This window comes from Chanodichthys erythropterus, chromosome 12, assembly GCF_024489055.1.
Source record: "Chanodichthys erythropterus isolate Z2021 chromosome 12, ASM2448905v1, whole genome shotgun sequence".
Classification (NCBI taxonomy): Eukaryota; Metazoa; Chordata; class Actinopteri; order Cypriniformes; family Xenocyprididae; genus Chanodichthys; species Chanodichthys erythropterus.
Window position 1 is genome coordinate 27,702,564 of NC_090232.1, and position 16,596 is coordinate 27,719,159.

A 16,596-nucleotide genomic window follows, 5' to 3' on the forward strand; every position below is an offset into this window, starting at 1 on the left:
GTCTTGTCTGAAGTATTTGACCTGATCAAATATTAATCTTTGATTCCAAAAATAAACCGGAATGCATTTCAGAAATTCAGATTATCTGTTTTCGGCTGTGCTTGTCAGACAGAGCCCATCTGGTGAGAAGGGTGTTTAAAGCGTTTTCTCACTCATCCCTGCAAATTAGTCCTGATAAATAAACATGGATTAAAGCAGCTTCTTTAGAAGATTTCTAGAAGACCTTTTGTGCATTCTTTCCACTAAGCAGGTCTTAGCTGTTAAATGACTTTAGCAGTAAATATTTTCATACTGATATGCAGACCCTAAGCTCTCTAAAAAAAAAAAAAAAAAAAAAAAAAAAAATGGATTGAGGCAAATAAATCTGTTTCATTAAGATATAGCTTTGAGACACAGAGTATTTTGTATATTAAATTTCAGTCAAAAATCAAGGCAGATTGTAAAATTTTGTGTCGTTCCAAACTTTATATTCTTCTCTGGAACACACACACAAATAATATTTGGAAGTATGTTTCAGCTGCCTTTTGTCCATAATATAACATTCAATGGGGTCGAAAACTTTCAAGCTCCAAAAAAGGACATAAAGATAGCATAAAATTAATACATACAACTTATTTGGTATATTGACTATCATAATATCGACAAATACAGCTGTAACATTTTTCAAAACATGTTCTTTAACTCAAACCTATTGCACCAGTTTGAAAAAAAAAAAAAATTATATATATATATATATATATATATATATATATATATATATATATATATATATATATATATATGGGGAAGACCTCAAAGATTCAAAACATTAATATTCCTAAGTGTTTGCAGCTCTCCACCTTTGGAGCTTAGTGTCATCACACCTCGTTCTGGCTCTAATGAGCTACATTAGCCAAATCCATTTCAGCCATATTTGGAACTGAACAAAACCTTCCTTGGTTTTGATGCGTTTCATTTGCTGGTGTTTTGCAAAGACTCATGTCATACAGAGAGACATTGTCTGACGCAGGTGTCATCAAGCTTAAACATATTTATATCTTTAAATGTCTGTCTGCTGCCAGAATTACCCATTTATCCTTCTCACCCCTTTTTATGAGCCTCTGTTTATATCTAATGAGTCTTACCAGAATTTTCTCTGTGTATCTGCCGAATCCCACTGTTCATTTTCCAGAGAGCTTTAGTTTTCCATATTGTTTACTTACAGGATTATTTCCAGTGGGTTAGACACAGAACAACTTTTGATGGATGATGGACTTTAGAAGATTTGGATTTGGAATTAAGCAACTGATTCATTATATGGAAACTTCTGAGTTGAGGTCTGAGGAAAATGACTCAGCCAATAGAGTTTGAGAGCAGGGTTATTTAGGTTAACCATGTGGATAATTCACCTTTTGATTTGTTTCACAAAACATACTATTACACTGACAAAATATAAAACACTTTGAATTTAAACATTCTAAATATGGGATAGGTAACAGTTCATCTCTTACATTATTGCTGGTAACACTTTACATGACAGCGTTACATATTTTGCATGTTAATAAAATTACAATGTAAAGGCCTACATGTAGTGGATAAGTGTTGTTTATGTCTATGGGGTGTTTTTAAAGAGTGTTTTCTCCTTAAAACTGCAGTGAACCAAAGACAGTGTCAAAAACGTGGTTTGAAATGACCCTTGTTCTCTATGTCAAAAATATTTTGTAACCAATCCTGTCAACATGCGGAGTGGGCTTTACCATATACTTTAGCATAAACATCAACTATGCTGTGAAGCAGGGTATCTCAATAGAAACCAGGTATATTTTCCTGTTGATATGAAAAATCGGGTACATTTAGCTATAGCTGGCGAATTATGTACATTTCAATGAACTATAGGCCTATGCCTTTCTCCACTGACCTAAGATGTTCAAAGCTGTAGCAAATTAGCTCAAATTAATATGATAATTTTATAAATATTTGGATCAGTTAATAAAATTAACTTAATTTAATAAAATTAATATTACAATCAATTAACCTGTTTGGCCAATGAACATTCAGTGTTAATTGTTTATTAATTCTAAGAAATGTTCATTTCCAGGTTATGGGAAATAACAATCTTATGTACACTACTACTCAGAGCATGTAGTCAGAATCTGCATGAATAGGGACTCCAGTATATGAGCATGAAACACGGACAACTTTATGTGTGACATGAACAAGACTTTATTAACTAGACTAAATATTTAAACTACTCTAACATTCACACACATTCATACAACAGTTTACCAAGGGGAAAGAGAGAGCTGAAGCAAAATACAGGAAAGCAAGAAGTTATAACATTGTTTGCAATTCAGCAGATCAAAAGCCTTGAGCAAACCATCAGTTTAGTTTTAACAGTCCCTTCTTTAAAAAGAGTAAAGATACTTAGTGTATCAAATAATGAGACCAAGTTTGATACTTGCATGTCTCGCCCATTTGAATTAAAACTGTCCTGATGCAATTTGTGGAGGCTCCCGTTGAATCTTTGCTGATATTGTCATGATGAAAGAGAGGGGGTTCCTTAGAAGCTTCTAGCTTCTAGCTTCTTAGCATCATCTTCACATCAGCATTTTCAGTACAGGAAAAGAGAGGAAAAGTGTTGTGATCTTGTGATCATTGATTTTAAAGGGTGAAGATGTCACACCCTTTTGAGGTGTCTGAGCCAATAAGGAGTTGCCCCTTTAGAGGGAAGTTTTACGAGTCTTTGTTCTGTAGCAAGATATTAGCATAAGACATTGGATTGGATGTATGAGAGAAGAACCTTCTAGATTCTAGATAATACTGTGTCAAAGAATTAGCAACATGTAACATTAATTAACAAATATGAAACAGAAATTGGAACATGCTACCCATGTGATTTTAGTTAACCATAAATGTTCAACTCCAAAGAGAATTAATACATAGAATAAACCCTATAAAAGGAAAGACATGAGATGGGAAAATTGGATACGTGGTTATATATATAATATATAGGATTAAGAGTTTATTTGTCCTTCTCAGAAAGAATGAAGTCAGAGTCACTAGTCTCTGCAAAATTCTTTGATTGTAAAAGTTCTTATCAGTTTTCCTGTGTCCTGTAACAGGACACCTAGTTCTGCCTGTGTGTTAGCTAGATTTGGGATGCTAGTTGCAGTTTTATGGGGGTAGGTTCACAGAACTTTGATAGAGTGAGTTTCTGGATAATTCATTAAATGTAATGAATAATTGTGTGTTTGTTTGGTCCAGATGCTACAAAGCATTTCTAAGGAAATATAGTGATATTAAAAAAGGCAGACTGAGATGGCGAATGGGAACATGGTGTCACGGTGGGTTGTAGTATTCAATCACACGACAAAGGAGATATCTTCAGTTTTTAATGGAGTAATCCAAACAAGGAACAGGGGAATTAACCAGGAAAATAAGCTAACAAACACCACGTAATGTTAAACAAAGCTAGACAAAGGACAGACTGAAACTCAAGGCTTAAATACACAGCAAACAGAGGAGTTAACGAGACTAAATTAACAAGACACACCTGAACTGAAGACACTAATTAATCGGTAACCAAGGATATGAACAGGCAGGCACACGAGGAGAACTGAATCAATTAACTCATACCAGGACAAAACAGGCAAACAGGGAAACAGATAAAAGGGTGGGGGGTTGGGCACCTTGGAGGCTGACTAGGAGAGTCTTAGGCAGGACGGAAAGCCTCCAGGGCAGTACCGGTGGTACAGGGATCCAGGGAGATACGGGCAGTTCAGGGGGCCAGGGTGGATCTGACAGTTCAGGGATGGCCTCCTTGGCCAAGGAAAGGTAGCTCCTCCTCCGCAAAAGATTCTTGGGCAGAGCTATGGTTGTGTGTGCAGCCCCCTCACACTAATGACCCATAGCCATGATGGTCAATGTTGTACTCACTGGGATGGGCTCTGTGGCAGACTCTGGAGCATGGTCAGGGGCTGGAGTCATCACTGCTGCATGGTCAGGGGCTGAAGCCATCACTGGAGCATGGTCAGGGGCTGGAATTGGTTCTGACCAAAAGTCAATCAGCCATAGGTCCTCCACAGGTTCTGGAGAGGATTCATTTCCTGGTGTGGCCATCATGGGATGAGGCTCTGGGATGGCGGCCATCTTGGGATAAGGCTCTGGGATGGTGGCCATCATGGGACAAGGCTCTGGGATGATGGCCATCTTGGGACGAGGCTCTTGGATGGTGGCCATCTTGGGACGAGGCTCTGGCATGATGGCCATATTGGGACAAGGCTCTTGGATGGTGGCCATCTTGGGAGGAGGCTTTGGGATGGCGGCCATCTTGGGAGGAGGCTTTGGAATGGACTCAGATTCTGGAGCAGTGGAAGTGGGGCTGGAATCCTCCACTGGGCAGCTGGTGTTGATAGCACTGTGGTTTTCCAGCACCCACTACACAAACTCAGTGAAACTCCCCTGAGGACCCACACTGGATAGTTGTACCTTCCACTCCTTGTTCAAGCTCATCAAGAAAATATAATCAGCAAACGGTCTGGAAAGTGAGTGAGGTATGTCAGCTGTTGAAATTTCTGGGTGTGGGCCTCGATGGACTGCTGTTCTTGGTCCCTACACATCAATTGGACTCCAGGTAGGTCCATCTTTCAGTTCGGGTCTAGATTTCTGTCACGGTGGGTTGTAGTATTCAATCGCACAACAAAGAAGATATTTTCAGGAACCTTTAATGGAGTAATCCAAACAAGGAACAGGGGAAATAAGCAGGAAAATAAACTAACAAACACTATGTAATGTTAAACAAAGCTAGATAAAGGACAGACCGAAACTCAAGGCTTAAAAACACGGCAAACAGAGGAGTTAACGAGACTAAATTAACAAGACACACCTGAACTGAAGACACCAAGTAATCCAAAGATACAAACAGGTAGGCACACAAGATGACAGACATGAACAGAACTGGGAAACAGATCAAAAACCAACTCAAAACAGACATGGTTTGTGTAACATTAGCAACACATTATTAGCCATTTGATAATGTACTGTAGCCAAGCAAAGTCTAATCATTTATAATAATCAATTATTGCTATGTGTCTGACGCTGCGAGGGTGACACATAAATCACATTACCAGTATGATACATCGACTTCTAGAAGACCCTGTATAATTCACTCTTCCACTTCTTCTTCTGAATCAATTTCTGGTTCAAATATATAGTTAAATTAAACCAGTATTTCCACTTGCCATTGTAAAGCGTATGATTGAGTAGAGGCAGGACTAATTTGCATATTCATGGTCCCACGTATACTAAATGAAGCAAGGGTGTAGAGTTACATTCAAGCTATTTTAAGGCATTAAGAATTTTTTTCCCAGGAAAAAATGTTGAATATACATCATATACAATCACTCATCAAAGATTTAGAGTTTTAAGTGATAAAATTATTGACTACAGGTGGTCTTTAAAATATACGCTATACATGTAACTATATGAACTAGTCAATACACAACAGCCACATACACACTGCAATTAAATTCAGTTGTCAGTTCATATTTTAGTAGTTAATCCTTTTCTGTACACAGTTCAGTAATTTACGGGAGTGACAAACGAAAAATGCAGGTAGTGACAATCGCATTTACAAAAATTCTACACAATGTGTATGGAACCAAACTGAACAACAAGTTGTTAATATTTAAAAGGGCATTAGGGATCTCTTATGTGTGGTGCAAGTAAACCACTGGGAAAGTGATACAAGCCTTGACTCATTCATGTTGCCAGATCTAATAAAAAACAGCGAACAAGAACAAGCCCATTATAAACCTAGAAAAATCAAAATGCTTCATATTGAAAACAAATATCGCGACCTGTACCTGCCTATTTTATTAATGCCATAAAATGGATCACTTTATGAGTCAAGCTCAACCAACAAGCAGCAAAACATGTATTCACGAGTTCACACTTACAAATAAGTGAGATAAAATATATGGTAAAAGTATTTGGCATGCTGTCCGGGGAGAGGGCTCCAAGCTCGATATTTGGCCTAAACACTTGATATTTGGCCTGAACCCCCCATTCATTCTGATTGGGTAGATATGATGATTACTGATTGTTGACAGCTGGTTGAGATAATGTGATAATTGGATAGCTTATTTGACTTTGTTCCTCCCGAACTACATTAATAAAACACCATTAAGTGTACAATGCAATTTTTTGTGCGTGCTCTGCACAATACATAGTGGACACATAATTTTTTTTTTTTATTATTATTCAAACCAGGGTAAGATTGGGGAGTAGAGTTAGGGGTTAGTATATTGTAGTAGCAATGTGTAGACAAATTAGCACTGTGACTGATATAATGAAATTGGTTATAGGGCAGAATTTGGCTTATATTGGGAAATAAAAGGCTTGTTTGAGATGTGCTTTGCCTCTTCTGAAATTTAGGCAAGAGTAGGCGGCTGCAGTGAGAGGAGGAGTGAAAAAAGTGCAGCCAAGATGGACAGTTCTTTCTTCTTGCAGTGAATCAGACACCTACGAGATCAAAGGCGGATATTGTGGGATTCACACTCATGCTCCGTGTTGCAAATAAACTTTATGTAATTTAAGTTCTGATATCACAATTTCAAAATCAAACATTTTAAACGAGAACAATACATCACAGTTGTTTAAACCAATACGCATTGAACTGGTGTCGTCAGTAAGTCGTTTCCCATCATGCTTTTTTCATCAGTGCAGTCAGGGAGAGCAACTGCGCCTGATTGTGGAATCCGACATGGCCGCCTCAGTGTTTTGGCACACGTAAGAGTGACATCAAAGCAAGGCGGACACATTTCTAAACCGCATGCATTTCACGGTGATCAGCGATGATCGGTTCTGCTCAGATTTTGCTCATCTCAAACGAGCCTAGTATCATGCATCCACTATGTATTGGATTTAATTCAGTACGTAATCACGCTACAGGCTACAGCAAGGACAGTCTCGCCTCAAGCCCAAAGTAGACTTCATCTGTCTGCGTCTGGGCAGCTTTTAAAGTCCACTCAACTCAGGATGAGCGCAGATGGACACGTTCGACGTGTGTAGTTCATGTGTATTCATTTGGCTTGCACGATTTATGTTTGGCACTTCAGAGTTTCCGGGACAGAAGGGGACATAGTGAACGTCGATACTGCCTGCTTTTCACGGTGCATTGTGGGACGTTTAAGGGAGCGAGCATTTCAGTGCCCTGAAAGAATTTTGCGATTGAAACAGCCCTTAAAATGCATGACTCCCTGACCAGTGCCCTGACTACTAAACTGATTGAGTTCAGCTGAGTTCAGACACCAAAACGTTGCTGTGGTTATCACACTGTCAATCACTGCAATTTCGGTAGTGAGTCTCGTTCCGCACACAGAACATTAATTTAGGGGATTCAATCTTGTATTTAAATGCGGTTATAACTTACAGTGTGTAGATGGCCAATGTTACCTTTTTTTTATTTAGCAAGTGAATTACTGTGCATACAAATATTCTTAATAATAAATGCATGAAACAAAAAGATAAAATTAAATATTAATTAATGAAAAGTTCTAAAAAGAAAAGAAAGAAGGGTTGACATTTTTTCAGTCTAAGCATTTAAAAATCACTGAATGCAGCTTTTAGAGCTTAAGAAGACATGCAAACAATGACACTGACTTTGACTAAAAGCTGGCAACATCATGTATTGCCCAAGGCTGTTTCACACAGCAAGTTTGATACATTCATTGATCTTTGAATGGAGTGGAAAAATGCAACTGATTTCTTTAAAAGCACACCAACCCAAGGCCATGAACAGTGTGTTTTATTCATCTGCAATCTTTATAATCAAATATTCTTCAGTTAAATTCAAAACTCAAACAAATATAGCCCTAAACACTCACCCATGTGCTTAAAATAAATTGAAATGTGAAGTAAAACTTCATAAATCTTTAATTCCCACTTTGGCCTCACTATGTGCATAATATGTCATTTCTGATATTTCACAATTCAGAGTCTAATTTTTATAGAATTAGTGCTAAATTTGTAAAGTTGTATCTCTTCTTAAGCCCCTTTGTTGCCGATGACAATTCAATAACTCTCTGTATGCATTATATGAACATGTCAAGCCATTTGTTATATGTCTTAATTGAAATCTTTAAAAATAGTAAAATCATTTTTCTCTGTCTAGTTTTTCAGTGAAGTGTATCAATTCAAGCCTATACATAAACAGTCTTCCATAAAGAGGAAAATTAGAGGAGGAGAAGAGAGAGAGAGAGAGAGAGAGCGAGAGAGCACAGTAGAGCATCCTAATGTTTCACTTAGAGAACAGGAAGAGTAACTGTCACTCAAATCAATGTCCTCTAAGGTATCCATAGAGGTGGCTATCACAATTCACACCCCAGATTTGGAGCCTCTTGAGATGGATTTTGTGAAATGATCTATTTTTAAACAAAACTTCTTACTTGTGACCTTTATGCTTGGGAGACATTGCCCTCAAACTTCAAAACTGGGCTTTTTACACTTTGTTTATAGGCCATTATGTCTATGGATTGTCCTCATAAATCATGAAAACCCAACATGTTTGTGTGTATAGAGGCATGTAAAAAAAGAGGAATGTGCTGATGAGTTGCCTTAAAGAGAATATATGTGATGATCTTGTGCTGTCTTATGATAAACTGATGCCTCTTTGTGTTGCCATTATGTGAGAAAAAGGGATGAACTGAGGTCTCTTGTTCAACTAACATATAAAAGTGGCATTTATGAAATGGATTGACTTTGACATAGATTATAGTATAAAAATTGTATAAAATATTGGACAAAAACAGCTCTGCAGACCAACTCTGTTTTGTATCTTTAATAATAAATGCATTCAAATCCCAAGGTTTTAGGAGTTATTTTTTACAGAGACGGCAGAAGACAATATTTATGAGGTTAATTGAATTTCTTAGACTAATACAGCACACAAACCCTACTTGAACATCAGTAGAAATGTTGTACATACACTCTGGATCTCTAACAAAGGAATATTTACAGTCAAAATCATGTCATTAAATTACAGTGCTGTTATTGTTAACTAATTAAACTATTAAAAGTCATTTTTGGCAATTGAAATAAAGATGAAATATAAATATTAGATGAAAAACATAACCTAAAAAACTTAAATGAAAAGTAGACGTGTTGTCTTGTCATCTAACTGAATAAATAAATAAGCTGAAGTAAAATATAATGTATATAAACATACATTAACACTGAATAAATATTTAAAAAACTAATAAAAATTACAAAAAGTCAAAACAAAATTACCAAAAGCTAAACTAAAATAAAAAAAAAAAAAAAAAATATATATATATATATATATATATATATATATATATATATATATATATATATATATATATATATATATATATATAAAGTGCTATATAAATAAAAATACTATAATATTATATCATATATAATATTACACTAAAATAACACTGCTGTATAGTCACACAAATGTTATATGTTTTCAATAAGGTACGAGAGGCTCTGCTGTATTGTGAATAAGTCATGGCTGAAGGGCCATAACTTATTTACGATATAGCACAGCCTCCCGTACCTTATTGCTTTTATAAAACGGTTACCGCACAATACAAATATTAAAGGGGACCTATTATGCAAAATTCAGTTTTGCATGGTGTTTGGCTATAAATGTATGTTGGCAGTATGTGTACACAACCACCCTATAATGATAAAAATCCAACCACTCCTTTTTTTTTTTTTTAATCCCCATAAATCATGAGCAGTGTTTCAGAACAAGCCGTTTCCATATCCCTGGCAATGTGATGTCACTTTAGCCACTAGGGCTGGGAATCACTGGGTACTTCACGATACGATACGATACGCGATACATTGCTCACGATACGATAATATCACGATATGGCGATAATCAATATATTATCAGTAATAACTCACAATATATCATGTTTTAAGAAATAAAAAGTTTTTTTTTTTTAATTAGTAAAATGAGTCTCCATTTATTTATTTTGGATGAAACAATAACAAAAACAACTTGTGACTTAGTTGCAACAAAACAGTCACAGACACTATTTTAGTGTAACATTGCTGCAATCAGTAGTAATATATGTCTTCGACAAACGGTGACACCATTTGGGTGCAAAATAGCTGTAAGGCTGAGGACAGATTCAATGTAAACAATACTATATGATTGTCCTTAATAAACATGAACAGTGACACTATTAAGTGCAAGAAACATAAACCTTTGGGCTACTGCTTTCAAATAAAAAATAAAATAAATATATCAGGGATAAAGTACATCTAAAATGTACCTAACTTAAAGTGCATCCAAAAATAAACATTTTTCAGAACAAAATAGAAAACAGCTTCATGTGATGTGTTTTATATGTTCATATTTTTCTTGAGAAAGAGGAGTTGGTCAGCATGTTCAGGAGTGAGTGAACTTCTTTGGGCACTGATGATATCTCCTGCAGTTGAAAAGATCCTCTCAGCTGCTACACTGGTCCCAGGAATACACAAATGCATATGGGCCAGCTTGGAAAGGAGAGGGAACACATGTTGCTGAGATTTCCACCACAACAGTGGATCTTCAGTGAGAGGCAGAGAAGGAGCATCTTGATATTGTTTTATCTCCTTCTCTGCAATTGAGGTTGCTGATGTAGAGACATAAGAGGTCTTCTTGAAGGTCTGACCGAGAAGATCAACAAGCGCAGACTTTCTTTTCTTTGCCGTGCAGGTCTCCTCTTCCTCTAAATCCCCCTGAACATCACCACAAGGCACTGGATCATCCTCTTTTAAAGCTGCAGCTTTTGACTGTAGTTTTGCATAAGTGTCTTGCACTTCTTCAGGTGACAGAAATAAAAGGGATTTAAATCTAGGGTCCAGGGCTGAGGACATGCGTAGGAGATCTTTTTCCACCTCTGACTGATATCTCTTTGAAAGGTCTTGATTGATGGCTACCTTAATCTCTCGAACCAGAGGGGAATCTTCTTCAGTGCTGGTTGTGTCTCGCAGCAGTTGGGCATGAAGAGGAGCAACCACTGAAATGGTGGGATTCTTTTCCTCACACATGATATTTGTTGCCACAAGCATTGGTCTAAATGCTTCCACCATCTCTTCAGCACTTGAGATGTCCTTCTCTGTCAGAGCACAGTCAGTCACATTCTTTCTCACCTTAAGAAAAAAAAAAGAAAGAAAAAAAAAGGCAAAATACAATTTATTAATAAAATGTATATAATTATTGTTCTTTATTTTAAAGCAAATAAAGCATGAACTGTATGATGTAATCTAATGTTTTTATTTGGAGTTTATATATACAGTATATACCTTTTTAATATGTATAAAGTATTTATTCATTGTTTATTCATTGTATCAAGCAAGTTTATATCATATGAATTAGTATTTATTTACAAACTTATTAATTGTATGCGATAAATTATTCACATTTATTACACATATAGATTACAACTTCTACATTGCAAACTTTTCTTACCTCTGGTGATAAGAGGGCAGCACAGACAGCTGGCTGTTGCTCAAGAAACCTGGAGACCATCTCATATGCACTATTCCAACGAACAGGCATGTCCGTGATGAGCTTGTGAAGGGGGAGGCCAAGGAGTTCCTGGTTTCTTTTCAGTGCTTCTGCTCCAGTTGTGCTTCGATGAAAGAATGTTGAGATCCTCCTAACTTTGACAAGTACCTTGGTAACAGCAGCTATTTTCAGCGCACGTTGGGATGCAAGATTTAAAACATGAGCAAAACATCTAACATGTTGGTATCCTGTTAAGTCCATTGCTACACGCATGTTTGATGCATTGTCGGTGACAACCACTGGCTTCTTAGCGTCAAGATTCCACTCCCCCACTGCGGCTTTCAGTACATCGGCAATGTGTGCCCCAGTGTGCGTTTCGTGCATTGCTCGGGTTTGCAGGACATATGACTTAATTTCCCAGTCTTCGTTTATAAAATGTACAGTGATCGTTATGTAGGACTCTGTGGCTCTCGATGTCCATCCGTCACACGTGAGCCCCACTCTTTCTGCCGACTCGAGTGCCGACTCAACTTTAGCCCTGGTCTCGTCATAAAGTGCAGGAATCATTTTTTCAGCAAAATATTTCCGAGAGGGAATATTAAAGCGTGGCTCTAAGATATTCATTAAAAAGCAGAACCCTTCGTTCTCCACCTCGCTGTACGGACGGAGCCCTTTACACATGTAAACAGCGATCCCATTTGTGATTGACTTTGCCCTAGCAGAACAAGGTGGTAGCTTTGCCTGGAAAAGGGTGTTTACGCCGGGGTGTGTCGGCTTTGAGCCAGCACCAACCACGGCTTTCTCACAGAGCTCCGGGTGATGCCGCGTGAGGTGGCTGTGCATGTTGGTCGTGTTTCCCGTGTAGCGCACTTTTGCAAAGCAGTTCTTGCATATTGCGAAGTCCTTTTCTAGCTTTGCCCCGTCCGCACTGTTATAAAATCCAAAGTAAGTCCACACTTTGGATTTAAATGTTGCTGGAGCGTCCTTTAACTTTTTGATCTCACTACTATTTTTCTCGCTTGACTCCGCCATTTCAAGTGTACATGTGTACGTCATGTGTACGTCTTCTTTTACGCTCACAACACAACAGCCAAACTCGCAACGCGCGCCCCCTATCTACTTCTGGAGAAGGGTCAAGGGATAATGAATACTAATAGAGCGTTTTATAACGGCTTTTAAGATCGATACTTGGCAAGAGCGCATCGAGAATCGATCGCGGGAGAAAATATCGCGATATATTGCCATATCGATATTTTGGCGCACCCCTATTAGCCACAGGCCCTGCTCACGAACTGCCCTGAGCGTGTTCACAGCAAGTTTACACAGTCCGCCATTACTGCACTGACGAGAATGTCTCCCAAGCATTTTAGGTGTTCTGTAGCTGGATGGATTAATCCACATAGCTCTCTCCATTTACTCCCTAAATCTGAGCCGCTGAAGACGAGATGGGTTAATTTTGTTTTCAAAGAAAATGCTCCCTCAACTCTACCGAAATTCGTGTATGTCTGCGCAAATCATTTCACACCAGACTGCTTTGTGAACGAATGTCAATACAAAGGGACAATACAAAACAGAGGTTGTGCTAAAAAGTTGTTACTCAAGGATAGATCAGTAAACGGTTCATGATCCAGCTTACAGTCTCCAGAGTGATACTGGATATGGCAGTAATGAAGGTGAGAGCACTTTATTACAGTTCATCGGAGTTGATTTAGGGATATAAAGTTTAACAGTTTATTAAGCACCACCCGGAAAGGCATAAGATCTTTATGTATTTGTTTACTATTAGTTGTAATGAGTGTTTCTGTGTACTGCACTGTGTATGCTGATGATAATGCAAGGAAGAGAGAGAGTTTAAGGATAATATTTCAAAGCACACTTGCACTGTGTTTTATTAAGCTCTTAAAGAGATTTTCTAGAGTGAAAACGGACGCTTCATCTTTTGTGTGAAGTACAATAAACATCATAAAACTCATCTGTAAAGTTTTGGCCATGATTCAGACGGGGTCCGGTACAACAGGCTTGTACTAATATAGTGGAAGAAGACAATATAAGTTATAACTGTAATTGAAATAAACTATACCTGTTCTATTTCCATGCAGCATGTATTCGCAGTTTCGGATATTATAGTGCGTCCTGACTCTTGAAGCTCCGCCCTCTTAAGCAGAGTGCAGCAGCTCATTTGCATTTAAAGGGCACACACTGAAATGGCGCGTTTTTGCTCAACCCCAAAAAGTGGCAATTTTAACATGCTATAAAAAATATCTGTGGGGTATTTTGAACTAAAACTTCACATACACACTCAGGGGACATCAGAGACTTATTTTACATCTTGTAAAATGGGGCATAATAGGTCCCCTTTAAAGCCAAGAATATGTATCATTGCAACTTTCATGAAATAAACTTTCACTAAAAGCATTCCTTCTGCATAAAACAAATAGTCCCTGACCGTGAACAGCAACAGAAGTTACATCATTATGCCATTAGATGGCGGTCTTTATGAGTGTGTCAGTCAGTAGCGAAGACTTTTATATTGAATGTTGTGAACACAGAACAACACACAAATGCGTTGAGTAGCTCTGTCAGTCAAAGGAAAACCCCTTGACTGTTAAAAGGACAAGATAATACATTGGACATTTAAACAGATTTTTTATTATGAACATAGTACTGACCTATGAATCTTTTTCTCACAGTACTCTTCTACATAAAACAGCAAGCTTCAATGAACAATATCAGTTGAGAACATACAGTTTACATTGCTAAGAGTGGTTGCTAAGGGTGTTGTGTAGTGATACACAGAACCGTTGGGTGAAGCGGTCATAGCTGTGTTTTATTCACGAAAATTGACCAATCAGAATCAATGCATAAATGAGTGAGGAGAGTTTGGGCAAGGCGTTGTCCTATGCTATTTCTTTAAGATCTTCTCTCCAGATGAGTTTCATTGCTTTATCGCAGGGTGCTTGATCTCAGCTTTTGTCTTAGCAGGAAAAAATCAAGTCATACAAAGGGAACAAAATAGTAAACTGTGAGCATGATTTAGTAAATTGAGTGAATTAAAGGTGCTAAAGAGGATGTTTTGTTTTGCAATATTGCTTGAAACTGTCTTTACTAACTGATAAAAGACTATTTATTAGGCGCCCTGAAAGGAATAATATTAATATACATCATCTGTGCACGAGGTAGGGCCTTAAAAACATCAGCCAATTGTTTACGCGATCATCATGGCTTGTCAATCACTGCCGTGACGTTCCTTATGAGAGACGTGCGCGGATGCGCGCTCCGGTAACTTTCCACACTCCACAGGCGCCGCATCCAATGTTTTTGTCAGGAGACAGGAGTAACAACTGCAGATTATGAGTTACCTGCGGTGAGTCCGACATAATGAATCCACTAAGACGACATAGCAAATGCCGGTGGTAAACACTCGTGTTCCAATACTCTTGCACAAGTTTTGGGAGGCGTTCCCTCGAAATGAGCTGTGAAGGAGGGGGGTTGTTCTTATGCATGCGCTCATTTCAAAAACTCACTAACAGTCTTTGGTTTCTCAGTCAACGAAAAGATCCTCTGTATCACCTTTAATTAGCAAATCGTGTACACATTTTTTTTTCTCCTGCATGTCATGTGCAGGGCTCCGTAATAAACAAACAAACAAACAAATACACATTCTTCAAAATGTCTTATTTTGTGTTTCACAGAAAAATGAAATAAATACAGGTTATCATGTTGTGTATTATGCCTTTAATAATCTTAATCAGTCTCTGTGATGCAAAAAACAAAGTACACATATTATGAGCTAGAGCAAACAACGAATCAATGAGTATGCATAGAAGTACAAATGAATCACTGTCAGGAGGGACATTTGAATCTCTGTTCACAATGAACCGAACATACAATATACGCTTTTTTTGTTCAAGTTGCCCTGGTAACAAGTACAGTAATCAGCTCTCATGGCTTTGCCAGATGACATATCCTTTCTTTCCTCATTGGAAAACCTGTAACTGCTCAGGACAGTGAGTGTATAAGTGCAGCGTCTTTACGCAACAACATCGCACTCTCATTTGAACACTAAACACACAATGATAGATTTGACAGCCATTGAATGCCACTCTCTTTTTAGCAGGGCTCAGGACATTTATCAAACTGATTCTGCAGCTCAAAGACCAGCACCCTCGATTCTTTTGTACACCAGCCTGATTGTTATCATAGGGCTCGTAAGATAAATCCAACTGAGGGCAGCTTTTATTGAATCTTGCTATAAAAAGGCAGGTGCACACACACACCCACACATACACTGGGAGGCTTTATACCCCATATCATGTTGAAGGTCACATCTAAGAACTATGCTAATGAGGTTTTCAACTTGGTGTCATGAACATATTTTGATGATACTCTCTGTACCTGATCTGCCTCGGACTTGTCATTATAGTCACGACAAGGGTAATGGGAGATCATCACCCTCATAAGCATGAAAGGCTAATTGTCACCTACAGCAATCATATCTGTCCAAATATACCAAGCTGTAAAAATGGCTCCACAAAAGTCAACAAAGGGGCAGTTACGGATATTCATGCTACCGTGTCCCTGCAGGTCTGTCATTTTGTGTAGTTTTCAGTCTTCTTTATAGTCTGTAAATGCCCCTGCGTACACCTGACTGATCTTTACCTCAATCACCTTCCTACCTGTCCTCAACTTCTACGTTTGACATTTGGCTTTTCAAAAGCATCCTGTCTGGAAGGCCTCCGTAGTGCACACCAAAAGGCTGGTGACGAGGCCCTTTAAACATTGTGTGTGTGTGTGTGTGTTTGTGTGTGTGTGTTTAAAAGAAAGAGTGTCAAGACTTGTCAAGAGAGACTTCTTGCCTTCTCAAGGCTGTAAACATGGACTTGAGGGAGAAGTTACAAACGATCGCCATGTGGGGGAGCAGTGGTTCTACACCAGCTTTCCTTGTTAGTGCACAATTTTAAAAAACCCAGATCCTCTGCGATTTGTCTAAATCAAAGTATCTTGAGCTGAGCTGAGAATGACATGACTGGGTCCCCTCAGCTGGCGTCACTGCTAAAGTGTATAACATCTTTTTGACAGCCTTT

At 38.1% G+C, this 16,596-nt stretch overlaps 1 protein-coding gene across 1 annotated transcript; it reads right to left on the bottom strand.

The window, feature by feature from the left end:
• Positions 1–3,876: 3,876 nt before the first annotated feature.
• On the bottom strand, positions 3,877–12,568 carry LOC137032335 (E3 SUMO-protein ligase ZBED1-like). The gene is made up of 3 exons (XM_067404087.1): positions 11,474–12,568; positions 10,556–11,154; positions 3,877–4,396 (listed from the first exon to the last, which is right to left on the bottom strand). The coding sequence occupies exons 1-3, from the start codon at positions 12,566–12,568 to the stop codon at positions 3,877–3,879; spliced, it is 2,214 nt and encodes a 737-aa protein (XP_067260188.1).
• Between the last annotated feature and the right edge of the window lie 4,028 nt (positions 12,569–16,596).